The 27,950-nt window shown below is 35.6% G+C and overlaps 1 protein-coding gene across 3 annotated transcripts in view; it reads left to right on the forward strand.

Annotated features, from left to right (window-relative positions):
• The window catches only part of setd3 (SET domain containing 3, actin histidine methyltransferase), a 101,107-nt gene that overhangs the window by 31,260 nt on the left and 41,897 nt on the right, over window positions 1-27,950 (forward strand). For all 3 annotated transcript variants that reach the window (XM_028821516.2, XM_028821517.2, XM_028821518.2), the window contains exon 6: window positions 10,516-10,772. In XM_028821516.2, coding sequence (XP_028677349.1) covers window positions 10,516-10,772 — 257 coding nt within the window. The remainder of the gene's footprint in view (window positions 1-10,515; window positions 10,773-27,950) is intronic.

Raw genomic sequence — 27,950 nt, forward strand, 5'->3', positions numbered from 1 at the left:
GTTAAACTATTATATTAAATTACACTACATGTTATTGGTCACTTCAGTTCACTCTCCAAGCATACACAAATCTGCTTCTGAACTAACTCCTTAACACTAGAATTACCAGAGCCTACGAAAAAACTCGTATATCCGGCCCACCTTAAATCGCTTCTTAAAACCTTTCTCACCTCTCCGCCAGCGTCTTTTGTCATCTAAATGTACTGATAAAGACAAGCTGCCAGCAGCCGGCTATTCCATCCCCCCAACGACTTAGAACGTAAACAGGCTTTTCCCAGCTCTTGCCTTGATTGATTACCTGGGAGTGAAGTGGAGTTTTAGAGTAGAAATAATAAGATTGTTATTTGAAACACACGCATTTCATATGTGTTGCATTTCTACAGTAATCTGTGTAAACACATTGTTAAAACAGAAACGTGTTATATATTCTAGTAGCAATTGACAAAATGTAGGCATAAACTATATAATGTATGAAGCCTGAAGTCCAAATATCAAAGAAACACTTTCACAAAAGGTACAAAAAAAAAGCCACCGCCAAAAAAACCCGCCTTAGTGTGAGACATTGACATGATTTAACTATCACTGCTTCCGTGGCGCAACAGTATCAGTCGCTGACTGGGAATCAGAAGGTCATGAGTTCGATCCTGCACAACTCTCATTTGAGAAGTGTTCTTATTTTCACTATTTTAGAATAAAAAGATATATTTGATTTCAGTCTGTAACAGCTGGTGTAATTTATGATATTCGTAAAGGTTAGCTTTATTTTTTTAAAATTCACTTTTCAATGTCTCAGTCGCGTTCAGGATCCATCCCTACCGCCCCCCACCTGACACTGCTGTTTTTACATAAAGACGCGCTATAGTTCTGCAGTGTATCACGATACATACGACCGCGTGTTTTTTTCCCCCAGTATTGCCAGTCCCCACGTGTTGCCGTATGCTGTTTCTTATGTACTCCAGGACATGCAGAGGAAAACATAGTAAAGAGCAGTAACTTCAGCGCTATATGCAATCATCAGACACTCCCCATCTGATACTACTGTTTTCACATAAAGACGCGCTAAAGCCCTGCAGTGTACTTGTGACTGCATTGTCGTACCAATGCTTGCGAACTGAAGTGTCTGCATGCACTTTTCGTGGCATTATACGTGTATTTTTTGAGCATGCCCATGTAGCTCAAACACAGGAACATATGTTGATGTAAAAGTATAACAAAACAAGTGCACTTTTATTCAAGACTATAACCGAAGAAAAAAGAAAGCAAGTTACAGTAGGCGGTTGATATGACAGCTTGCATGGTGGAATGCTAAGAACTGCTGATTTCCATTCTGTGCTATATAACTTAACATTTGAATCTGATGATTAGTGTGCGCAAGAACATGCAGGTGGCCAGTTGCTGAGTGCTACAACGCACATTTTAAAAAAAGAAAGAGACAAATATATGTGACGTTTTGAAGAAATCATTTTATGACGCGAATAGTACCAATCAGAAAACATTGTCGAAGTAATGCAATATTATTTGAAAACGAACAGCGTCAGGTTGGGTGTGAAGTTATACTGGCGCTGTTTGAGTCAGATCAGAAGCTGAAAAAGCACCTGTTCTGACTCTTAAGTAAAAAAGCATGAATTAATCAACAGAAATAACCGCGATCGATATCACCAAGTGTGATCAAGAGTACTGGTTCGATCCCCACTCACTCCTATATTTGCCGTTTTCAGTAGTAAGCTGCTCTTTTGTTAATATTATACAGTACACACATGCACTTGATTTGTGTCTGTACTTGCGCTGTTACTTAGAGAGTCAGATCGGGGGAAGGGGTGATGTTAGAGTGGGTGAGCTTATTCAGTGCTTTTTCTTTCAGTACATGTGCCTTCCCTGTTTGTTTGTATATCTCTGCCTGTCTGTCTCTGTATTACGCAGTGCTCTGTTTGTCTGTGTGTTATGGATCTTGAAAAAAAATAAGTTAAGGACGGTTTGCTGACTTGGAGCACCACTGCCTTACTGTGCCACAGAGACGCGAGTTCGATTCCCAGCTTTGAAGAAAGTGTTTTTTTTTTTTCCTCAAACGGACATTGAATTTATAAATTGGTATGCACTGTAAATCGTTAACTTTAAAATGTCAATCGCGGTTATTTCTGTTGTTTAATTCATGCTTTTTTACTTAGAGTCAGAACAGGAGCTTTTTCAGCTTATTCAGCTTCTGATCTAACTCAAACAGCGCCAGTATAACTTCACACCCAACCTGACGCTGTTCGTTTTCAAATAATATTGCATTACTTCGATGTTTTCTGATTGGTACTATTCGCGTCATAAAATGATTTCTTCAAAACGTCACATATATTTGTCTCTTTCTTTTTTTAAAATGTGCGTTGTAGCACTCAGCAACTGGCCACCTGCATGTTCTTGCGCACACTAATCATCAGATTCAAATGTTAAGTTATATAGCACAGAGTGGAAATCAGCAGTTCTTAGCATTCCACCATGCAAGCTGTCATATCAACCGCCTACTGTAACTTGCTTTCTTTTTTCTTCGGTTATAGTCTTGAATAAAAGTGCACTTGTTTTGTTATACTTTTACATCAACATATGTTCCTGTGTTTGAGCTACATGGGCATGCTCAAAAAATACACGTATAATGCCACGAAAAGTGCATGCAGACACTTCAGTTCGCAAGCATTGGTACGACAGTGCAGTCACAAGTACACTGCAGGGCTTTAGCGCGTCTTTATGTGAAAACAGTAGTATCAGATGGGGAGTGTCTGATGATTGCATATAGCGCTGAAGTTACTGCTCTTTACTATGCTTTCCTCTGCATGTCCTGGAGTACAAAAGAAACAGCATACGGCAACACGTGGGGACTGGCAATACTGGGGGAAAAAAACACGCGGTCGTATGTATCGTGATACACTGCAGAACTATAGCGCGTCTTTATGTAAAAACAGCAGTGTCAGGTGGGGGGCGGTAGGGATGGATCCTGAACGCGACTGAGACAATGAAAAGTGAATTTTAAAAAAAAAGCTAACCTTTACAAATATCATAAATTACACCAGCTGTTACAGACTGAAATCAAATGTATCTTTTTATTCTAAAATAGTGAAAATAAGAACACTTCTCAAATGGGAGTTGTGCAGGATCGAACTCATGACCTTCTGATTCCCAGTCAGCGACTGATACTGTTGCGCCACGGAAGCAGTGATAGTTAAATCATGTCAATGTCTCACACTAAGGCGGGTTTTTTTGGCGGTGGCTTTTTTTTTGTACCTTTTGTGAAAGTGTTTCTTTGATATTTGGACTTCAGGCTTCATACATTATATAGTTTATGCCTACATTTTGTCAATTGCTACTAGAATATATAACACGTTTCTGTTTTAACAATGTGTTTACACAGATTACTGTAGAAATGCAACACATATGAAATGTGTGTGTTTCAAATAACAATCTTATTATTTCTACTCTAAAACTCCACTTCACTCCCAGGTAATCAATCAAGGCAAGAGCTGGGAAAAGCCTGTTTACGTTCTAAGTCGTTGGGGGGATGGAATAGCCGGCTGCTGGCAGCTTGTCTTTATCAGTACATTTAGATGACAAAAGACGCTGGCGGAGAGGTGAGAGACGTTTTAAGAAGCGATTTAAGGTGGGCCGGATATACGAGTTTTTTCGTAGGCTCTGGTAATTCTAGTGTTAATAGGATAAAAATGGCAATAAATAAAGCCTGTGTGTGTGTGGGGTGTTTTTTTTTTTTTTTTTGTTTGTTTGATTGTTTTTTTAATAACTCCATTCCTGCAGTTGTATGCTGAAATTTCCCTAGTTCGTATTCAGAGCATTTCCAATTGTGGTTTATGCTGTTTTTCTTTTCAGCATGTGTTATTACGGTGCCATACCATCACCACTGTGAGCTATTTTCATATGTAGTTTTTACTTGCATTTTCCATACATATGATTTTGTCTTTTCATATTAATTTGTCTACATGCATCTTCTGACTTATTTAATGATAAGAGAGCAGTCATAGTAAGACATTATAAGGTCAAATTGCCGTAGATATGAAGAAGCCCTCAATAAAATCCTGATGAATAATTTGTTGGCTAAAAGTACTCATTGATAGTATGTCACAGAGAAGATGTGCAGCATTATTCATAATGACCATCAGTTTTGTCTTCATTCTCTCCTCCGCTGCTATTAAACAGGTTGAGAGTGTGTCCTTTAACTGAGTCTGCCTTTTTAATTAGCTTGTTAATTAAGTGGGCCTCTCTAGAAGTGATGTTATTGGCTCAGCACACTACAGCATACAAAATCATATAGGCTATCAGAGTTAAAGAGTTCACTACCCACATAAAAGAAATAGAGTCTCCTAAATTAAAACAGTCTGCTGTGCACTTTCTTATTAAGTGTCATCTTTGTTATGAGAACCAGTCCAACTTGTCATTGATGTGGACCCCCAAGTATTTATAGCAGTGTACCACTTTTACAGCTACACCCTGAGTAAGGGCTTGGCATAAAGGCTTTTTTGATGCAGCAAAAGTCAATAGCCAGTTCCTTTAGTTTGCTGATATTGAGTTTCAGATAATTCTGTTTGCACCAAGGAACAAAGATCTCCACATGTCTGCTATACTCTGTCTCATCTTCTTATAAATACACCACATTAGTGTACTATCCTCTGAGAATTTCTGCAAATGACATGACATTATTATTATATTTATAGTTCTAGGAGTATAGGGTACACAGAACATGTGATAAGGCTGTTCCTTGTGGTGCTTGATCCACACAAACTGTGGTCTGCCCAACAAAGTCCATTATACAGGTAACCATGGGCTTATCCACCGGTATATCCCTGGGTGTACCTCTGAACAGCACAGCTGGATGGCATTGAAGGCAATTGGGAAATAAAAAACATTGTCCTCACAGTGCTTCCAGCTTTCTCTAGATGGTAATAAGTCTTGCAGAGCAGATAGATGGTTTGGATAGCATCTTTCACTTCAGTCTTTGTCCAATGGGAAAACTTCAGTGAATCCAAATGGTCTTTCACAAGAAGACTCAGAGGCAAGTACTAGCACCTCAAAGGTATTCATGATCCTTATTTGTCTCTAGTCGTTAGGTGAAGAATTTTCTACCTTCATTGGAACTGAAACAATATAGGATATTTTCCACAGCAGCAGTAATTTCTAAAGCTTTAGAGACAGCCTGAACATGTAGCCGAGGATAACATAATGTTGGTCAGCACAGACTTTAGTATCTCTTGGGAGAGTAAGCTTGAGTATTTAAAGTACCACAAATTATCTTGCAGTATTGTAGGGTTTTAGGTTTATTGGGTCATTGTTATCACATCTACAGAGTATAGGGAAATTCTTTTGTTGCATGCCCTAACCAACATGCAGCTCGTCATCACTCTGCAGCACCATGATTGGTGAGTAGAGCTACCTTACCTCAATATTAAGGCAGTAAGTAGGTGAACAATTTGTATTAATTTGACACAGGCCAAATGTTGAGTCAAAATATATGTCTAACATATTACGCATGGTAGCCATATGAATGGAGCAGTGAGACATTACTGGTAATATTGACAGCAGCAAAGTCCCAAATCGTTGTTTTCTACCTGGGATGGTCAGTAACATGACATTGATGATTAATTACAAAATATTTTAATCTCCTCAGTAACATTAATATGGGGATCATTTTCAATAGAGTTTTGTGGTGATCTTCAGTCTAGAAGACCCTTATTCTTCTGTACAGAACCTACTTCATTCTCGCCTGAAACACCACAATTATGTCCTACCTTAAAAAAAGTATTCAAATAAATCTCAAGGAAATTACTCTGAAATTTGTGCCTTTAAGTATCAATCAGGTAGTCTTGTAAATTTATAAAAACCTTTGCCAAAATTCATTATTGAGTGCTCAGATGCCCAGACAAATAATATTCCTAGTTTTTTTTTTTTTTTTTAATGGTCCAGTTATTTTTGTGTTTTGTTGTACTTACTATGATAAACTAAACTGACTTTTACAATATTGTAACAAGCAAGATGGCACTAGGTTTCTACACTAATCCATTGACCACAGAAAAAATACTATATATTTCTAGATTTTCGTTTGTTATTTTAATGAGTTTAAGATCATAATTTTTGAGTCTTTTGAAAGCTGACATCCTGTCTCCACCAACATACAGCTACATACTAATGTTAGGTACAGCATTCGGAAAGTCAGGAGATTGGCCGCCTCCACTCTGGCTGCTTTCTTGGCATACCGCCGAAAATAGCAAGCTGTAGCTTAAAACAATGATTCAAATACATGTAGCAACTGAAAGAAATTATTATAAACTGAAAGCATTATTTTAGTATTGCTTCTTGCTCCTTGACCAACATGTTTCAGCTGCAGCATAAAAATTAAGTCCCATACTCTGGAGAACTGTTGTCTTTTGTGGGAGTGCAGGTAGTTGACAAAGTTTTTTTTTTTTTTATTATTATTATTAGTTCAGCATTATAAAAAACTTGTAGCTGTTCCACAGCCGTTTAAGATAAATGTTATTTAAGTAAAGCTAGAAAAGGAAAAGCACACAGTTTTGCAAATAAATTGCAACAGTGCTTACATGGCAAAAGGCTCTTTGATCTTGTTGACATAAGGCAACTGCAATCTGTACAGCCTCAGCTTATAGAAGCAAATTTTAAAAACTGAGATTCTTGTAGTTGTGCCACGCTCCCTCACATACATGGAAATGTTTGGGAAAATATGTATGGAAGTGAAGCAAGATTATTTTTTTTTTTTTTATTTCAAACAAAAGTGATCATTGTTAATCTGAAGTACTTGCGGTGTATAGATCTTGTATATTTTTTCAGTTGTTACTTGAAATGTGTCTAGACTAATATAGCACTGTGTCAGCTGCTGGTTTTATGAAGTTGTAAGAGAATGCAGCTGTTGCTTGTAGCCCTTCATATTACCAGTCCTTGGTTCCCATGCAATAACAAGCATGCAGTGTTCTGTCACCATCATAATTTTTGAAAGCTAAGGTCAAAAATTTTGCAAAGTCCAATATTCTTATAAAAGAAATGACTGCTAAATATGTCAGTCTTGCCAATATACATTAATAAAATGTTCCCACATTTAGGAAATAATGTATATGCTTAATGCACCTCACTTATGTGCAGGTGCTTATTTTTAAAAGGATGCCTCCTATTACTATAGCTCAGGGTTGGGCAGCGTTTTTCCTGGAGGGCCACAGTGACTAGGTTTTTTGTTCAAGCCCAGTTTCTTAATGAGGAGTCCTTTATTGCTGATGAAGCACTTATTGCTGAAGTGACATTTTTCTGTCATTTTAGTGGTCTTGCTTGTTAAGGTTCTCCACCCTTTTTTTGCTTAGTTCAGTCTTAAACAGTTCAGTGTTTTTATGGCACCTTATTAGCAATAAGATGAAAATTACAAAGGATCCAGCAGTTCTCCCTTTAAGTTGTTCTCGTTTACACCTGTATGGATTCATCATGCACTATTTGGGTTACAAATAAAAAAAAAAAAAAAACTTAAGAGGAAAACATGATGGACTGAAAATCACTCATCCATTTTAAGATTCAGATCATTTGGATGGTATTTTTGGAAAGGAAAAAAATCTATAATACAAGAGCCTGACATTGCAGAGTTAAAACCACTAATAAGCCGTAAAATAAAAATAAGTCTGAGACTGGCAAGGATTGATTTCTAATTAAGCAATTGGGTTAGAATGAAAACCTGCAGCCACTGCGGCCCTCTAGGACTGACATTGCCCACCCGTGCTGTAACTTATCCTTTTGGACAATGGGGAATTACTTTCTTTCAGTGCCATTAAGTGTGATTTGTTTTTTGCATTTATGCTGTATTATTTTTAATATTATTCTAGTTTAAATAAGTCAACTTATTTCCATGTGGTTTTGGAAATTTCTGGAATTATTGCTTTACACAGATAGCTCCAGTTTTTGGGAAGCAGAGTTTGCACCACATAATAGAGTTGCTTTGTTTTTTTGTTAGGTTGAATAATGCTACAAAGTTTTGAGCCAGTGATGTACAATTTTTATTTTATAATAAGTGCTACTCCCACTATATGGAGAGTTTCCCACTGCATCCTCCATTATAGAGGAATCACAAAAACATTAATTCCCTGCACACTAGATGTAAGGCTGGAGTATTTGCAGCTCACAATTTACAGCACACACACTGGGCTGTTTTACCGCGATATACTGAAATGCTGAGATGCACCCACTCACAAAGCCATTGTGTTATTTACTAAAACACTTTGCACTCTACGACTTGTGACCTGCAACCCCAAAAATACTTATTGCATTATTTTAATCAGCCATTATGATCTTTGCTCTTTGAACATAGCTTATCAATTGTATTTATTTTGTAATAATTTGCCTTGAAAAGATAATAAAGTGAAATTCTTACTAAATAATAAACTTTTTAAAATTTAACAGCATTTATATTTCAAAATGTTCAACTCCCTACATAATCTACTGCAGTACATTAACAAAAGTAAATATAATTCATTACTTTACACCACTGGTAATAGAAGAACAGCAAGTTTTATCTTCTTACTTGGAAATGTTTTGTTATTAGAGAATGTTATTAAAGAGCGTTACTTTAAAGGCTATGCTAAAACCAAAGCTCCTAACTACGTATATGCAGGGCTACTTTTTGTGCAACCCCACCACCCCAGAAATGGAGATGTGCATGTGTGTGTGTGTGTGTGTGTGTGTGTGTGTGTGTATGACCATATGACCCCCCCTCATCACAGCTTAAATTTTATTGTAAACAAATAAACACACATCTACTTAAGTAAAACTTTGTCCTTAAACCAAATTTTTTACTGACTAAACGTGGGGGGCAACCTTGCATCTCTTCCAAGTCCCAAAAATGCCTCCTAGGGGCACTTACCGTAAAAAAGCATAATTGCAGTCTCTAAAAAAATTTGCCCAAGGAGGAAATTCAGGAACAGAATATTACCCTTGTTCAAAATGTGGAGGAGTTTGGATTTACACACTAGACAGACACACATACAGCTATATTAGAAGATTGTTTCTGTTGTGCATAAAGCCTTATTTGCTGGATATTGAGATATATTTTTAATGTTATCACAAATTATTTGTTTGTTCATGAAAATCATTTTGGTCATATCACTCACTTGTATTTTAAGTCAGAGATGCAGTGCCTCCATGGATCTCCTTGTAACATATTAGACCATAGGCTAGCTACTAACATAGTTAATGCTCACTTCACCGTTCTTAATTTGTTGAGTCATACTTCTTCTTTGTGACTTATCACCACTGAATTTTGCACATGTTAATGTAGTAGACAGAGGTACATTATGGACAACATTCTTAGAGGTGTCATGATGTGAGGTACTGTTACATATGCTTGTCGGAGTGCATAACTTTTTAGTATACTCAATTTTCCTTTCTGTGACAGAGCATATGTGAAATATTTTAAAATTCTAATTACTAATTTACCTCGTCATCCATCATTACCTGTTCCAGAAGTGACACTGTTTTGCTTTAATGAAGTTATGGGTGGTATCAAAGTCTCAAGGAGTTTATCCCTAAATGATCTCTGGCATAGGGGTCTTTCAATCAGTATTACAGGTCAGGAATGGAATTTAGCCAACAATAAAATGCACTCTTCTACAACCCATGCAAAACATGTCATAATTCAGCTAAAAATTATATATAGCTCATGTATGTCTTGGATAAAACTTTCTAAAATGTATCCAGGACAAGATACAAATTGTGAAAGAAATCAATGAGTGCCTGTCTCACTAGGCCATATATTTTGTGTATGTGTTACTTTCAGACCAGTTTGGTTTAAACTTTTTGCATGTCTCTCAGATATCCTCCTAAAATGTGATGTAAAATGTCAAATTTCTCCCAGTCTGTTAACAACAATATATGGAGTAACTCCAGATGGGATATTTTTCAGTGAAAATCTATTAGTATCCTATACTATATTGTTTGCATGAATACTTATATTAAACTGGAAAATTTTTAATTATTTTTGAAAAGACATTTTGAAGAATTATTTAGAGGATGGCAGGAATTCATTAATATTGTTCTGAAATAAGCACTTGAGATCACTTACAAACTATTTTTGCTGTTTCAAAATATGAACAACATCATTAAAGAGGCCTCTCAAATGGCAGAGCTCTCTGAAGTGGATAGGGGAAGGAGGTTTTCAGTTTCTTTGAATTTTATTTTATACACCTGTTCTGTATACTCCTTTTAATATAATGTTAAATTGAACCACTGCTTCTAGAAGAGTTACTCGAAAACATAACCAGTAATACAGAAAAAGTTTTGGAGGTTTGCTCAAATTTGTAATTTTTTATATATAAAGAAAAATGATGTATGAATTTAAATGTTGTATGTTTATTTGTGTGCCGTTGCTTGTAAAATCCATTTCTTTTTTCCTTTCCGTCAGTTAGCCACCATCAAAAAATGTAATAAATGGTACAGTATATGTTTTGAGTATTACCTATTATTTCAAACATTTCCTTACTGTTTTTTCAGGTCCATTATATAGCCAAGATCGAATCCTTCAGGCCATGGGGAATATTACCCTTGCTTTTCATTTGTTGTGCGAGCGTGCAGATCCAAACTCCTTCTGGCTCCCTTACATTAAAACTCTACCCAATGAGTATGACACCCCTCTATATTTTGAAGAGGAAGAAGTACAGTACCTTCAGTCAACTCAAGCCATTCATGATGTCTTCAGCCAGTACAAGAATACAGCTCGACAATATGCATACTTTTACAAAGTTATCCAGGTAAGTTTATAACTGAGAGATTATTCAGCATTGATTTAATGGCTTTTGTCAGAGTAAACAAAATCTGCATTATATTTCTTTGCCCCCTCATTTGAGTGATTTAGCTGAAATATAATTTTATTTTTAAATGTTACATTTTACAGTTTAATGTAACAGTATCAATAGCTGTTAAGCTCTACTCAAAGAACCTGGATATTAAGTTCAATTAACTTATTACCAAGACCAAAGCAGGCTTAAACTTCATCTAAAATATATTTAGATTTTTATACACTTCGATTGGTATGCCATTTAATTTCCTTTACTCACTTATTAATATATATTTCTTCATGCATTTGCATGTAAAACATTTTTGGGCCATGGATGTAATAGCTGCTATTTTTATGTTACTTTATTTATTTTTTTGCTTTTAAATGAAATTATTGTAGTTTATTGAAAAAGGGAAATCTATAAAACTCTGCATTCCCATTAATACTAGACTGCACCTCATATAAACCTGTTTGAAGGCTACATTTTGTTTTTTTGGGATTAGTTTATTCATGCTGCTTGCCAAACCAACAAAATTTTGGCATCCATTCTTGGGCAAATGGTGTGCTTATATGTGGAGCTTTCCAGCATTCACTTCTCAGCTAAAGACCCTCATCAATTGTACTTGTGCTGCATTCTAAAGCCATCATTATTATATGCAGTATGTAATATTTAAATTGCCTGCTTTTGTTTAATCCTTGCCAAATTTGTTTACTGGCATATCAATTTTCCTCTCCTCCTAATTTCTAAATCTGCTGCTTACTAAAGGAAATTAACCGTTGTTATTCACAGTAGAGTGCTTTGGGTAGAAGTTATGGTTATCAATGTTTTGTTAAAAGGAAATTAAAGTCTTTATTGTCATTGTAAATAATACACTTGATTTTTTTAGATATTAGCATGAGTTATGCTGTTTAACCTTTATTTTTTATGCAAGAGTTAGAGAAGTATGGAAGGTGAGAGTTGACTCCGCTTACTATATGACAAACAGCACTGTAGAGCATTGTTTACATATCCTGCACTTTTATGTTTAAGGTAGTGCAATTTTAGGTATGAAAAGACATGTGTGAACTTCTGCCTTATCACAGCTCTGTCTGTGATGCTTCCTATAGACTATTTTTAAGACATTTTGCTCCAAATGTTGGAATTGGTTTCAGGTCAGGTTATAGCACGCACCACATGCCGAAGCAGCTCAGGATTCCGTTTGGCAACCCCCCAGGCAGACCCACCCTCCAGAAATGACCATCTATCTGCTGCAGACCGATTACGTGTTACGTGGCCATCCCCTTGGCCTCATCCAGCCACTCGGGTCCTCAACAGTGAGGATCCAGACGAGCCAGATCACCCTCAAGGAATCGCGCCATATGGTCATAGTGCCGTAACTGATGCCCCCTCACAATGCAGATAATGTGCCCAATTCCAATTGGTTGAAGCTAAGCCTGTGAAAATATTTGTAATGCCGGGCCAACTTAATTTTACTCGCACCTCCTCATCATTCCATTAATTGCTCACCGATATTGCCTTTGTTTTTGCAAATGTGTCAATCAGCCGCAGGCGGCCTGCTATCCCATTCTCCACCGAGGCAGCTGAATTCAGACACAAAATTTGCACAACTGAATAAAAAAATTGCACATAAAACGCTTGTTTCATTATACCACGTCTTTATTTGAATGCTAACATTGTTAGATCGGGGGTTGGGGGGGGAACATGAATGTGATTGAGAGAATAAAACTGAATAAAAAATGCTTACTTTTACAAGTACCATAACTTTACACTGGCTGTTAAAACTCAATCATATGTGCAATATTTTTTCTTTTTTTTCTTTATTCTTTTTTTTCAGTTTTATTCTTGAATAAAGGCACATTTGTGTTTTGATTTGTTAGAGACTCAAATCAAATTAATGTTTTTATTATATAATACTAAAAATAGCAGCCCACCACTCAAAGCGCTAAATGCAGGAAGGACCCGAGATTGAATTGGCAAAGTCTTGATTACGAAGCAGCAGATCTTACCCCTGCATCAGCAAATCAGATATCTGTGAGACCGTCGCATTTCCACTGTGAAAGATGCAAACACACACATGCATGCAAACGCCTTTACTTCGTATCAGTTGATATTTGGGCTGTACTTTTCACACATTGACAGCAACATGTAAATTGAATTTATTCTTGAATAAATCCACACTTGTTTTGTTATACCTTTTTATGAAAATGTTTATTTGATAATTGGACTTTAGTGTTCATACATTACACACTTCATGTCAGCATTTTGTCATTATTACTATAGCATATGAAAAAAATTTGTTTTTAGTTGTGTTCAACATTTCTTGCCTAGCAAGAAATGTCATCTTACATTTTCACAGATCGTTATAGATATGGAACACACATGAAATATATGCATTTCAAATAATGATATTTACCTGTACAATTCCAGACACCTCACTCCCAGATAAACAGACTTCTGCTGTGAATATTTAGTGTTTGACTTAAGCTGCTTCAGTGGGGGATGGGATAGCAGGCTGCCTGCCTGCGGCCAATGGACACATTTCCAAAACAAAGGCAATATCGCTGCACAATTAACGCAGTTTTGAGAAGGTGTGAGTAAAATTAAGTTGGCCCAGCATTACGATTATTTTCGCAGGCCTCAGGGATTCTAGTCGTAAAGTCACCTTGTGTACAGGAAGGCAGTATGATATGATGGTGCTATTTTAATGTTTTGAATATTTGGATGATATACAATAACTAATCATGCCTTCTTCATTATCAAAAACTTTTCGCCTGAAGTAATTATGCAATGACACACTTTAATAATTAATCAGTAAAAATATTCTAAACACAACACAGTACATTTACTAATCAGCGAAGGTGCAATGGTAAGAATAAACAAAATGCCTGAGTTATTCCATCTCACCTAATTAAATCTTAATATAGGAAATGCTTTGTGTTTTATGTGTTGCATTATATTTTGCAGTGAACAGTGTTCTGAACATGATTTCAGTAATGCCATGTCCAATAGTTTGTCTAAGACTTGGTCATCATATTTTTTAGTCTGCAAATTGACTGTAGTTGTTTTTATTATCTTGGTGAGATTGGTATTTTCCACCCTGCGTGGAGCTTGCATGTTCTCCCTGTGTCTGCGTGGGTTTCCTCCAGGCGCTCCGGTTTCCTCCCACAGTCCAAAGACATGCAGGTTAGGTGGATTGGCAATTCTAAATTGGCCCTAGTGCGTGCTTGGTGTGTGGGTGTGTTTGTGCGTGTCCTGCGGTGGGTTGGCACCCTGCCCGGGATTGGTTCCCTGCCTTGTGCCCTGTGTTGGCTGGGATTGGCTCCAGCAGACCCCCATGACCCTGTGTTCGGATTCAGCGGGTTGGGAAATGGATGGATTGGTATTTTCTAAATGATTGCAAGGTTTAGTATATGAAAGGACACAGAAAACGTATGAGGTAGTGATTTCCTAAAAGAACGTTTGAATTCCTTCGCATTGCAGAAGAATCCTACCAAGAGGATACCAAATAGTTTGGATCAGTCCTTTAGTTAGTTTATCATGGAGCTGTCCTCTTTTATTGTAAATACAAAAGCCAAAAAGTTGCAAATAACAAATATGATGTTAAATACATTATTCTTATTAGAGACTAAGGGGTTTTATTGGTGTCCATGTCCATTTTAAAATGTTTTAAGTCATTCTTAGTCTTAGTGATAAGATGATAAAACTGAACTGTCTGTTTTTGTCGCACAAAGCTTTATTGCATTTTCTGATATAATTAGGGGATTTCATTCTAACAATATATCAAATGTATCTTAAAGGAATACATCACCAAAATATTTTTTAAATGTTACGTACCCCATGTAGTTTGTAGTGGTGGCTTAGAAAATTTTTAATCTCGTGAATATTCAAACTTAACAGGCCTTGAGCTGTGAAAAACATACCTGAAAATAAAATTTTCATGTAAATCTGTTCATTTTGAAGACAGACACAATTGAAGACAGGATTCTTGACCAGTGAATGGGGTGGTTTTCTGGAAGTAAATTAATAATGTTTTAGCAAATAAGCGCACATTTTGATTGTTTCTACCTTACAAATAGATATGGGAAATGTGGATTATGCAACACAATTTATATGAGAATATTTTTTGTTTTTTCTACATTTGTTTACATCGATTTTTTTACACAACATTTTTTACAAATACATACAATTATAGGATCATTATTGTCAATGTCAAGTTCCAGTTTTGATCTCTTGAGCACAGGTCTGCCTTGAACATCAGCCTATTTCTGTATTTATTTTTTTAAAAGGAAGGATGAACTTAACCAAACATTGGCAACTCTGTCTGAAACAACAGCTTCAGCTGTTGATTAATATTAACACTGTTGAATGTTAGATATGTTTATTTTATTATTACTAACTGTCAAAGTTCATCCTTGTTTCATTTTGTATTTTTCTGCTTTAATACATTATACAGTTTAAATTAATCATGTGTTAATGCTTTAATTTTGACAGCCCTAATAATAGTATCATAATCAAGGAGTCTGCTCTTCTGTCCACATTTGCCTTTATCTAATGGTCTTCCCATCCAACTACCATTTCAGTATCATCATAGTCACCATTCCTCATGAAATGTTAACAAGCTGAGCAGTCTTCGTTATTGAAACTGCTGCTAAACAAGCCACATCCATCAATGAGCTTTAAAAATCACTGAACTGCAATCACTGCAGTTGTGCAGTAGTCCTAAATATAAATGAAAAGTAGGTCCGCCTAAAATTGTTTTCTCATAATTTTAAGAGTTATGGCTTCTTAATTGCAGAATAAAGTGAAAATATCACATGCTTATGTAACTAATAAATCTAGAGAAGGTAATAGAGTTTTATTTTTTAATGAATTAGTTTTCAGCAAAGCCAAAAAATGAGATTCTGTACAATATTTGTGGGAGATGTTCAGTTTATTTATCAGCAAACTAGTTAAAAGATAACGGTGATAATAGATGTTACTTAAATTATAAACGAATATTTCAGGCTAATTTAAAAAAAATATATTATGCAATGTGATAATCTATATATTCTGTATATAATGCAGAGTTGACTGACTCACTCACTCATCACCTAAAAACTATTTCCTATTTAGTTAAAAAGCTGAAATTTGGCAAGGTAGTACATCATGGGTAGTAGGTATACGCTAAGAAAATACACTTTGATATATCAGTATTGAGAGGCTCACCCCAAGCACACTTATATACAGTATGTACTGTATACTTAAAAAAAAAAAAGGGAAGTGAGGGTGGCCTTGATGATAAAATATATGCACAATTGTTTAGAAATGGTGTGTCCCTTTCAAGGTTGGACCATGATGTGCAGCTACACTCTGCTTTTCAAAGCAGAAAGAAGGAAGTGCTGGTAGGCATACCCAGCCCACTACAAGTGCCCTGGGTGCAACACAAGCCAGGAGTGACAGAATGCCTTGGTCAGTTTAAATGCTTGCGTAGCTCAATAAAGGGATTCCACACAGATAGAACCCAAGAGGAGGTTAATATTGTAAATATACAACACACTATTTCTTTTCACTGTTTTCATTTTTTTTTCCTGTACAATTCTTAAAACATTCAGTTCATTGCATGGGCCACATAAATGTGCAGCCTGTAAACATCTGTCCTGTATATACGAGAGTAAGCTACAGTTCAGTGTATATTGCCTTTAATTGAAACCCTCCAAAACTTTGTAATGGTGCAAGATTACCAAACAAACTGTTACATTCAAATCTGATTGAAGCTACCAGTTTTACAAGATGTGCTAGAGGTGAAGTTGTATTTACACCTAAAATTCCAGTTATTCCTAATAATTACCTGTTTCTATTCAAAAGAATATAGTTTCCTCTAAAATTGTTTTACAGTGACAATCAACAAAAGCCAAGTTACTAGGAAAAGCAAGAATTGATCTACAGCAGGAATGTTTTACTCATGGGAAACTGTATGTAGTATGTTCAAGAGTATCAAGCTATAGTGAGCTAATGTTAACCCACAGAGGAAAAAAAAAAAACAACCAAAAAATATTGTACACAGAAAAGTACTGTTATTTACATAGTAGTTCTGATTCCTCAGGATTAGACCTCCGCACTATAACAGAGGTCTATCGTCTTGGGTAAATTCCCAGGCAAATAAATAAATAATAAAAAAATACCAATAGATGAGCATAAATAAATATGTCAGAAAATGTATGCATTTTGTAACTTATTTCTTTATGCCTATAATCGTTTATTTGTTAGATCCCTGAGCAACTTCTGAGAGGATGGTGAATTCAGAATTTCTTGAATTAAAGTAGCCACTTTGCATAGTAATTCTGGGCAACATTTTCTTCAACTCATGGCTGCCACTCACTTCCACAATAAGGTCTTTAAGTATGACCATGGTAGTTGTTACCTCCAAATGCTTACTGGTTACTACACTTTGCTTGTCTTGGGAATCCTAAGATGATTATTCAGTAACTCTAAACTGCACCTAGCAGAGATGGGTGTCTTTCAGTTACTGAACCAATCAAATTACAGTTTACATTTCAAGGCTTATTTTATGTTGCCTATGGTGCCAATGAAAGAACTATTTAATTGCGCAGAAAAATAAGTAGAAAAAGATATCATTTTGTGATACAATTATTTATACAAACATATTATTATAATTTATTCATTTTCACAATACACAGAATATATATCTCGTTCATGCTGTAGCCTCGTACTTATTTCTTCTTCCGACTCATTAATTTGGGGCTGCCTTGCTGGCTCTTTGAGCTCCATGCTGTAGCCTCGCACTTCTGGGCCGCCACGAACTTCCAGTCTGGACAGACAGACAGACAGACACAATTCCATGCGTAGATGTGTATATACAAGATAGATTTTTCTTTTTTTTTTTTCCCCAGATATTCCCCCATATTAGATAATCCTTAAAAAATTTATTATTTGTGTAGTCAAATACATTTATTTTAAATCCTAGGCAATTTTTGCAATAAGTATGGTAACTCATTTATTTGCTTTATTTAGTAACTTTTGTATATTATATGGGTATTGGCATTAAAATACAGGCTCCAGAAGGTTTCAGTTATTGCTGAGACTGATAGAGTAAGCGGTACAGGCTGTAACTTTGGAGTGTCTAATCACAAAGCTGTGGAAATACGTAGCCGAATTTCTGGACATTTTTTTTTTTTTTTTTTTTTTAAAGTGTAGGCACTTTTAAGGAGGTAATTGCAATCTGCTAATCACCATGTCCTAAATATCTGTTTATACAAAATTCTGTTTGAGCTACTTTGACAAGAAATAAAATCTGGATTGTATTTACAGGTGCAAAAGCTGCTTTACAGCTTTAAAGAGTGGGATATATTATCTGCCTGGTTACTGCTTTTTGTCCCTGTGGCTTTCTATAGATACTCTGGTCAAATTTATAGGGTTCAAGCTGGCATTGCAAAGGAGACATTCATGTCACCTAAAGACATGAAAAGCTAAAAAATTTGCTTCTTGCATAGCTTGGCAGGAGGTTTATGTTAAGTTCCTTAAGAAACTCAAAAGATGGGGTTCTTTGCAAGACTGGTTTTCTTAGCATGTGTAAGCTATATGCTGAAAAACATGGCTGCTCTCATTGTTTGGTAATAATGGATTAATTAGGATTAAGTGACATCTCTCTAAAATCTCGTAGACCTGTAGATGCCCACATGAAGACTCCTGTAAACTGTCTGCAAAGGTATTCACAGAAGATTTACCTTTGCAAGACTTCGTAGACAATCTTGTGCACCATCTATCATCCAAGAGGTCGTATGTGGGTAGGTGCAGCTATAGTCTATATCTAAAAGGTCATGGGGAACAACCACATGTGATTATTTTTTTTTTTTTTTTCCTGCATATGTTCTTTTTGGGGGTTTTGCACCCTTTATACTAAACAGTAATTTCTGATCATGGATTTTAAAATAGGACACCTTGTAAATACATTTTATTGAACTTCATGGTACTGTAATTAAACTGTTAGAAGTTTTTTTGTTAAACTTTTCAGAAGTCATTCGCATGATCAGTGCAGTCCAAAACTGTTTTAAGTTGTGTGACTTCTGATAAGCCTTCATTGGTTTGGGATTTTTTTTTAATTCAGAATTATCCACAAGATGGAGACATACAACTTCAAATGCATCTGTCTATTGATTTTCTTGCACTTGTGCAATTCATTTTAGTTAAAGTAGTTTTGTAATGTGGTTTATTTGGTATTTGGTACACTGTAGTTATCCCTGATTAGTAGAATTTTATTAAGAATCCAAAGAAAGGAAAGCAAAGTTTTTTTCTGTTCATCTGAAATATTGTTTGCATTACCCTCTTTGAGAAGCACCATGAATATCTTTTAGTTTTCAGTATTTCATATAATTTCATAATTGTACATCTAATTCCCACTCTGTGAGTGTATACATATACAGTATGTTTATGTGTGTGTTTGTATTTCTGTTAAAATCTGTCATTTACAGCAGACTTTCGATCTTTTAATAAAAAATTTAAATTTGATATGGATTTACAGATACTACTACTGCTCCTGCTATTATTACTAATATTTTCATATTATTATTAAATGTTTTATTTATTGGTGCCCACTGAACATAACAAATATAACATCTTGTTAAATTCATCAGGCAATATTTGCAGTTTTCCTGTCTATACTCTGTTGTGCACAGTACAAGATTGTGAAATTGTATGCCAAGTATGCTTTTATTAAGTAATACTATTAAGTTGTCATTTGTAATCTCCTTGTACAATAAGAAATTTTTCTCATTGTTCTGAATTCGGTGTTATTTGAGTATCTGCAGCTATGGCAAATAGTTTTTAGCTGTCCAGATTAGTCTTCATTGCCTTGACAATAGACTTTGCAAACTGCCGTACCACACATTAGGGAGTCTCTTGAACACAATGATAAGGTCAGCACTTTGGGACCTGTGCGATCTGATTGTTTAAAATATTGATGCTTCATTTACACTTTTTAAAATAAAGAGGATAAACTGAAGAACCACTATTTATGTGTTTTATCTAACAAATGTTACTGAAAATATTGGAAGAGAAGAAGTTTTTTTTTCCTTTAGTAAAATGTCGTTACTCCTATTCAAGTACCTCCATTTTTTGCTCTGATCAGTTTTTCATTGTGGACATGGTCTACTATGCATAATGTAACTTTGGCAATTTTCTGAAAAAATCAGCTAAAGGTATTTATTGGGAGTTTCCTGGTTTGTAATATTTTACTTGATCAAAACTTGTAATGCGTGGTCTTTTCACATTTCAGAAAGGTTTACTGTGAGACCAATGAAATGTAGTGTGACCAGAGAGGTATAACCTTAATCAAATTGCAGAGTGTGACTAGTTGTTTACAGTACACAAAACACTTTTGAAATATTTAGAATACTCTCCATGGTGTTTAGCATACCTAACTTTACATTTATTACATCAGTATCCAGCAACACTTTTGAAAAACCAAGGCCTAGCTGCCTGGTTGTAGAGCATCCTAATAGCACCACATTTATTATGAACTAATTTCTAGCAGTACTAAAAAGACATGTTTCTACATCTTAATTGCAAATGACACTTCTGCTGAACACTTAAATCGCCAGTGACTTTCTCCTCTTCGTGTCTGTCCATCACCTTAGTTTTTCGTTCCTTTAACAGTTCTTTCACTTTCAAATCAGTTTTCTAGTCTGGTACTATCCATCTATTTTCAAATATACTTAATCCTCTTCAGGGCCCTTCAGTGTCACCATCTATTCCAGCCGTGTTGGGTAGAAGATCATCATGCTAATGCTCCCATGACAGTTCATTGCATACCTCTCTGGTCACATGCTTCTTCAGAATAAAATAGCAAACCATTCTTAACAGATTTGTTGTGAACTCTTAAACCTCAAAACTGTCGATGTCAGTGTTTGTTATCTTAATCATTGATATTTCCTCCTCACTTGTTGTGTAATTGCAGGTACTAACCATGCTTTGGCATAGATTTTCATTGCTTACTCAAATTTGACATTTCTGCACATTCTGAAATTCTGAGTTCTTCTCACTTAACATATCTTTGCCATATTACATATATACAGGTGACTGACAAAATAATGAAAACCTCTAAAAATATATTAATATCAGGAACCTAATTAGAAGCTGGTTCACCCTTTGAGTTCCCTAGAACTGCATTCCTTTTTTGGAATGCTTTTAGTATATGCCCTAATTTTATTTGTAGTGGAATATTGCACCCTTCTTCAAGAAGCAAACAGTTCTTTAAGATGTGATGGACTTGGAAATCACTTTTTACCCTCAATGATGTATAGATTTGGTGATACAGTAGGCCATGGGAGGTATTTGAGTTCATCGTGGTGTTCACAAATCTTATTTTTGCTCCCATACATATTGGCAAACTAATTCATTTCCCTGGAAAAGGAGAAAATCACAAAGGTACAGTGTTGGCTGCACAAGATATGCATGGTCCTGTAAGATTCATTCATTTTCCCTGACCCTTATATAACTATGCAGAACATTGGTTGGAGCTGATGACTATCTACACCATTATGGATGCCCCATAAACAGTTGCTAGCAGACATTCTGACATATAGCTGCCTTAATGCAGAAATGAGGGTGAAAGATGACTCGGCCAACCACATTTTTTCTTTTGCTCAGGGGTCTAGATTTTGTGCTTCTTTCAACATGTTATGCGTTTTTGTGTGTTTAGCCTTGGTTATGAGCACATTTCAAATGGCAACACTTCCATGAATTCCTGTTTTCTGAAACTTGGGACGTATAGTTTTTATTGAGTTTGAGTCACAGCAGCATTGATTCAATTTTTTGGTAATTCTTGAGGGTTTACTTTTGTCATTTAGCAACAATCTCACAAGATGTCTGTCTATCCATCACAGTGTATTTTGACTAATGGGCACTATTTCTAATTAGTTTTACTTTTCCCATTTATGCATTGAATAATTAAGCAGCTTCTCTGACAGATACTTCTACTGTTTTTGTCACTGACTATTTGACCTCTTTGGAACTCTGTCAGTTGCATCATATAACTTGAAATTTGGATATGAAAGTGGAAATTGTTAGGTTTCTTTTATAACTGACACAAACCGCTAATTAGCAATCAACCTAATATGACTCCTTTGCAGCTGTATTTGTAGTTGTGATTTAGTTACTTCAAAGTTAGACAATATTTTTTTTATGTTATTTTTTTTCTTCTTAGTGTGTACAAACTGATATTGGTGGCGTACTGTTTAGATGGTCAAAATATACCATTACTGCTACAATCTGCAGTTCTCACATATTCAGTACAATTGAAGTACTGTAAATTAGGTTGTAGTCTTAGCATTTATTCATATGAAATTTTCTCAGCCATATGGTATCAAGGTGTACATTGACTTTTTTGGAGGCAATCCTCGCAATTTACATACTGTAATACCAGCTTTTGCCTGCAATATGTAAACCTGAAGACATGAATTTATTTTGTGCATTGTTTCCATGTTTTGACATTTGTGTCAATATGAACATTCATGCAGTTGCCAAAACAGGCACAATTAATTTGATATTTAAATGCTATTGCATCAGCTTTGGTTTTAGCGATGTATACTGGTGGTCTTCTCTTTCGTACTTGTATCTTTTTGTATAACTCTGGCTCACTTCCTATGATGCGTGAAGACTTTCAAATTAGAATATCGTGCAACTTCCAGAATGTTTTCAGTGCTGCTCTTCATGAACAGAAGCAGATCTTGAATAATGTTTTTCAAATTAATGCATTATTTACTGCCAAGGCTAATATTTAGAAGTAACATTTTATAGTATTAATGTTTAACTGGCATCAGTGATGATACAGAATTTGGTGTAGGCCTGACATACCAGAAGAATCAGTACACTCCGTTAAATTAATAAAAATAACACAATGAAATGATTGTTTAAGGATGGAGTTTCAGTACATATTAATTTAGTGCATACGTCTAACAATGTTAATCAGTATTTATTACTTGGAGTAGGGAGCTGTGTCATAATGCAGCTATCGGAATGCCTGAATGACAAAAGGGGTATTTGCATGTTGTAATTTTTCCTCACATAATTGGACAAGGTTAGTGGCTGCAGGTGCATGAAATCTATAAATCTCCCCCTGGGATCAATATGGTATCATTCTCTCTCTCTCTCGATCTATCAATTCATACAGGCACAAAGCAACTTTCAAAAAATGTTGATGTGATTTTCTGTGTGAGGAACTTTAAATGTGGCACTGCAGGTAACATCTCCTTTGTTAATCAGTGTGAAGTTAAAACCAATAACAAGCATTAAAGCTGATATCGAAAACTTTGTGCTGTTACAATGTTGATTCCAATAACTGAGTCAAGCTTTTCAGTTTTAGGTCTTTACCCCTACATAATCCAATCCCAAGAACTCCAGGCACTACACAGGTACCAGCTTTGGGTAGATGTCAGTCTATTATGCATACAAGGCCATTTAAAAGTAATTAACATAGCTATAACCAGGATACCAAATTGAGATACCAAAGTCCCTAGAGAAAAAGCCTGCAATTTTTTCATAATGAGTGGCATGGAAATGAACTTCATGTATTAGAGCTGCAATCAAAAAGTGCGAACCACTTACCCAGAGTACCAAACAAATAATAAAACCTATTTTTTTCTTTTGATCAGATTTTCCTGGTGAGGTGACAGTACTAATTTGCTAAGATGGATATTCCAAAGTATTCTATTCTCAGCAACATTTTCCAGCCAATGCTCGGGGATTCTCAGACACCCCCTGGCTTGTTGAGAGATGTAATGTCTCCAATGTTTTATGGATCTGCTCCTGGTCTTCTCCTACTGGGCTGTGTCTGGTACATAAGACGTCTCCCGCTGATTAGAGAGAAGTAGTGCCTCTCCTCTGAAGTCCTCCTGTACTGCTAGGCTTAGTTGCTAGGAGATTGGGTCTAGCAGCATTGCAGAGAAAGTTAGTTTTGGAAGCTTGTATGCATAATGTCATTCTTTTGATTACTACATAGAGAGCATGTCCGTAGTTGAAAATGGAGGTGTAGACCAGCCAGTAAATAAAAACTTTGTTCAAGGACTTGGCTCTCACTTCTCCACCGCTATCTGATAGAATGTCTGCAAAATTACTGCTACTGCATTTATTCATCTGTCACAATCATCTCTACTATTGTAAAGAAGACCCTGAGGTACTTAAACTTGGGCAGTTCATCACCCAGTACTTGTAGGGAACAACTCAGTCTTTCCTAAAGGAGGATCTTAAACTCTTATTTACAAGTCATAGTTCTTAACACAGATGTCTCATACCAGGCTACCACCATTCAAAATTCAAATTCTGAAAAGGCCAGGAGGGCAGAGCTATCCATTAACGGCAAAATTGCAACCCTTGGACTCTTGAGTAACTCTTAATCTTATCTGTGCTTTGCTATGTGTATATGAAAATCAGGAACAGGATACTATACAATATGCAGTCAAACCTCTACATTGAATGGATGTCAATTAATGTTAAGATATGCAAACACAATTTCTCCTCTACAAGTGCAGAAATTAACTGACCAGCAGCAGTGCCTTTGGTGCTCCATACTCTTGTAGCACTTTCTACATAATACCAAGTGTTGGACATTCATAAGCTTTTTTCAAAGTCTACAAGCATGTGTAGAAAGGATTAGGAAAGCTCTTATTCTTTTTGGAAGTTGCTACAGTTAAGTTCAGACCCTTTGCTCTGTCCCCCAGAGTTAATGTGAAAAGATAATACCACCTTGGTGATTAACAAATCAAAAGCATCACATTGATATGTAATGGAATGTTTTTTTACTAGTTATTCCCAGGATAATAAGTCCAGCAAATTTTCTTCAGTGAACTTCTGGTAATGTTACACCACATACTGTACCTCTCTGTGACACCAGCAAACTTTCAAGAGTTTTCAATGTGTACAGTACTCCAGTTATTAAAATAAATAAGTAAATATGTTACAGGGCAGTGTGGTATAGTAGCTAAGGCTTTGGACATCAAACTCTTGAGGTTGTGGGATCAAATCCTCCTACTGACACTGTATAACCATGAGCAAGTTGCTTCACTTGCCTGCACTTCAATTGAAAAAAAAAAAAAAAAAAAAAAGCAAAAGAAATATTACCAATTGTATCTCAAATGTTGTAAGTCGACTTGGGTAAAAGAATTAACCAAATAAGTAAATGTAAATAAAAACAGCCATGTTTTTCCTCTGTATTTGTATAGAACCAATAGTGTATAGTATATAAAGTATGTACTTGTTTTGTTAAATTTATTTATTCTCTCTGTTAGTAGGAGTTTCCTTTTAGGGCTTCCTCTTTCTTTCACAGTCTTTGGAAATTTTGCAGGCTGAATGTCAAATCCGAGTGTGTATATGCATGTTCCTATTTGCTCCATTTGATTCTGGGATAGACTCCAGCTTCCAACTGCACTGACCAGGACGATGGATAAATGAAATTTGCGAATGAGGGGTTAAGGGGAATAAGCAAACAACACCTAGTGCAGTGGTAGAAAATTATATAAATATTTTTTTGTTTTGATTAAAAATTTGATTTTTTTTTTTTTTATTTAAACATGTGAATTATTACTATTTGTGTGTGAAAGAGGTCGGCTGTGCATTCATAAGGATATCCTCTACCTAGAGTCCAAAGTCACTGTCAGGATAATGGATGATGCTATGTTACACTAGTGTATGTGCACCCTGCAATGAACCGATATCTCCTCCAGGATGAGATCCTTCATTGCCCTCCCTTCCATCTAGACCATTATTGGCTGTAGTTCCCACGTGACCATAAACAGATAAAGCAGATATGTTGATGACAGAATGTCAAAAAGAGGGCTTGATAAAGACTTAGTATAAATAAACAGATACAAAGAGGTACATGATTTTTACCAAAGACTCAAGTGTTTTGGGGCGGGGGGAAAGGTTAAAAATTAAATGGTACTGTACACAGACTTATTAAGCAGTGTTTCATTACTTGCTGGGAAGTACATTCTTATGTGGTAAAGGTGCAGGAGAAGACTTTCTGCTTTAACTTTTATAAATTATTTTAAAATCATTCCAAATATTTTTTTTCATTAAATAACTGTCAATTAGAAATATGAGGATGTCATATTACTGTCAAGATAAGACATGAAATATTCATTGAAATTGTAGCAAATTTCCAAGATATTTAATACTTAATGCATTTGTCATTTTCTTTTTAGATTTATTGACATACTTTTATTAAATCTTAGTTAGCTGCATTGATAAGGCACTTCAATATATCAGAGTATGCATACTGTTTTTTTTGTTTTGTGTTGTAATCAAAGAGTATTATATTGTATTTAATTTAAAGCAGCTGTCATCTAAATCAGTAGTCTTTATTCATATTAATTTCCTTTATAATCTAAGATAGCCTAAGAAATCTTTGGGATATTTATTTTTTTTATATATATATTTTGGGGGGGGGGGGGTCCTAAGATTGTTTGGGGTACATCATCCAACAATGCTATTTAACACTTAGAATAGAGTTAGTTGTCTGATGTCTTTGTCAAAAGATGAATAACGTTAAATTATTTAAACATGATAAAATACCAGTAGATGGCAGAGTTATATTAACAAAACACTAACATGCCTATGACACTCCATTTAAATCTATTAAGTAAAAAGAGAAGTATGAGATTTTTGGCAACTTATTATTTGAATGTCTTTAGGTTCTGTATTTAAATGCAGTATGTTTACTTGAGATGAGCGCTACAGAAGCAAAACATGTTTGTTGACTAAAAAGAGCATAATAAGCAAAAGCCTTAAATCTTAGTCAGTTTGAAGTGTATAAAGTGTGTCAGTGTTCATTTTCTATATTTCTAATGTAGCATCAGATGACCAGCCTGGAAAATTAACTTGTCGCATTGACTTTCTCTTGAATTGACCTGATTGTACCTTCTTGTTCAGTTGAAATCCACAAAACCCCTGCTGTCATGCATTAAAAATTGTTCCAGGGGATTTACGTGTACATTAGCTTAAATAATAAAGTAGATTTTGTTGTACTTGCTGTCATGTCTGTCACGCTGTAATTGTGCCATTATAATTTCTTTATGATGCCAGCAAAATTTATAGATAGGCAGTAGGATAGATAATTTAGAGCTTCCAGTTCCAGAGAATACATAGACCATTATGTCTGACTTGAGAGAATTGTTTCAGAATATAACTGAAATTATTTTGCACTTCTTGCACTTAAATTGCACTTCTAAATGCTGTCAAAGTACACTGCCTAATGAAAAGTTGGTAAAGAGAAGCATTGTAAAGAATGAAATGACCTGAAGGCTAACAAAGGTGTTGAGAAAAGGGGTGGTATTGGCCACTTAACCTCTGTGACTGTTTTCTTAGTTAACAGACCTCTCACACTATCATTTTAAAGTAAAAATGCCTTTAATATTGCTCAAAGCTATTTTTATAATACTGCAGTTACAAAACACAGTTAGGGGTTAACATTAAAACAAAAAAAAATGAAAGCTGTTTTAAATAAAGAAATAGCTCCCGAGATCTCCCAGCCAATTAGCAATCTTTTGTGCTATATAATTTGCCTGAAATTCCACCCTGTGTGTGAGCTTTTGTTTTCTAATTGATTTACGGTGCTAGTTCCCTGTACCTCATCCCCTCCTGTCCCGCACACAGTGCCAGCATATATTCCACTGTGAAAAAATGATAAATTACCTCCCACTTGTGATGCTAATGTTTCAAGAGATGCAACTGCATGCTACATGGCACACTAGTAGAAGCATAGGCAAAGTTGAATAAGGAGGGTGTGTTTTGAGGGAGGTTGTACTATTGTACTCTGATCTCTTTATAGGCAGCTTACCCTGAAAGCTCCATTCTGTAGTGAGTGGAAGAAAGGTCTTAAGAAACATCTGTGTGTCTTGTCAGCTGCAAAGGAGCAGAGTTTATCTGTCTCTGTACAGTTCTGTCGCAAGCATTTTGGTAATGATTCAGAAAAGAAGTTGGGGATTCCAATTTTTATAATAATGCATGCCTTTTAGTACAGGTCACTTTAATATCTATTTACAGTATACAGTAATACTAGGGTGTTGTACCGTGTTAGCCATTATGAATGTAGAGAAAAGCCAAGCAAAATGACACCTTTCATCTTGCCTGAAGAAGGGGCCTGAGTTGTCTCGAAAGCTT

This window comes from Erpetoichthys calabaricus, chromosome 16 (assembly GCF_900747795.2).
Source record: "Erpetoichthys calabaricus chromosome 16, fErpCal1.3, whole genome shotgun sequence".
Taxonomy (NCBI): Eukaryota; Metazoa; Chordata; class Cladistia; order Polypteriformes; family Polypteridae; genus Erpetoichthys; species Erpetoichthys calabaricus.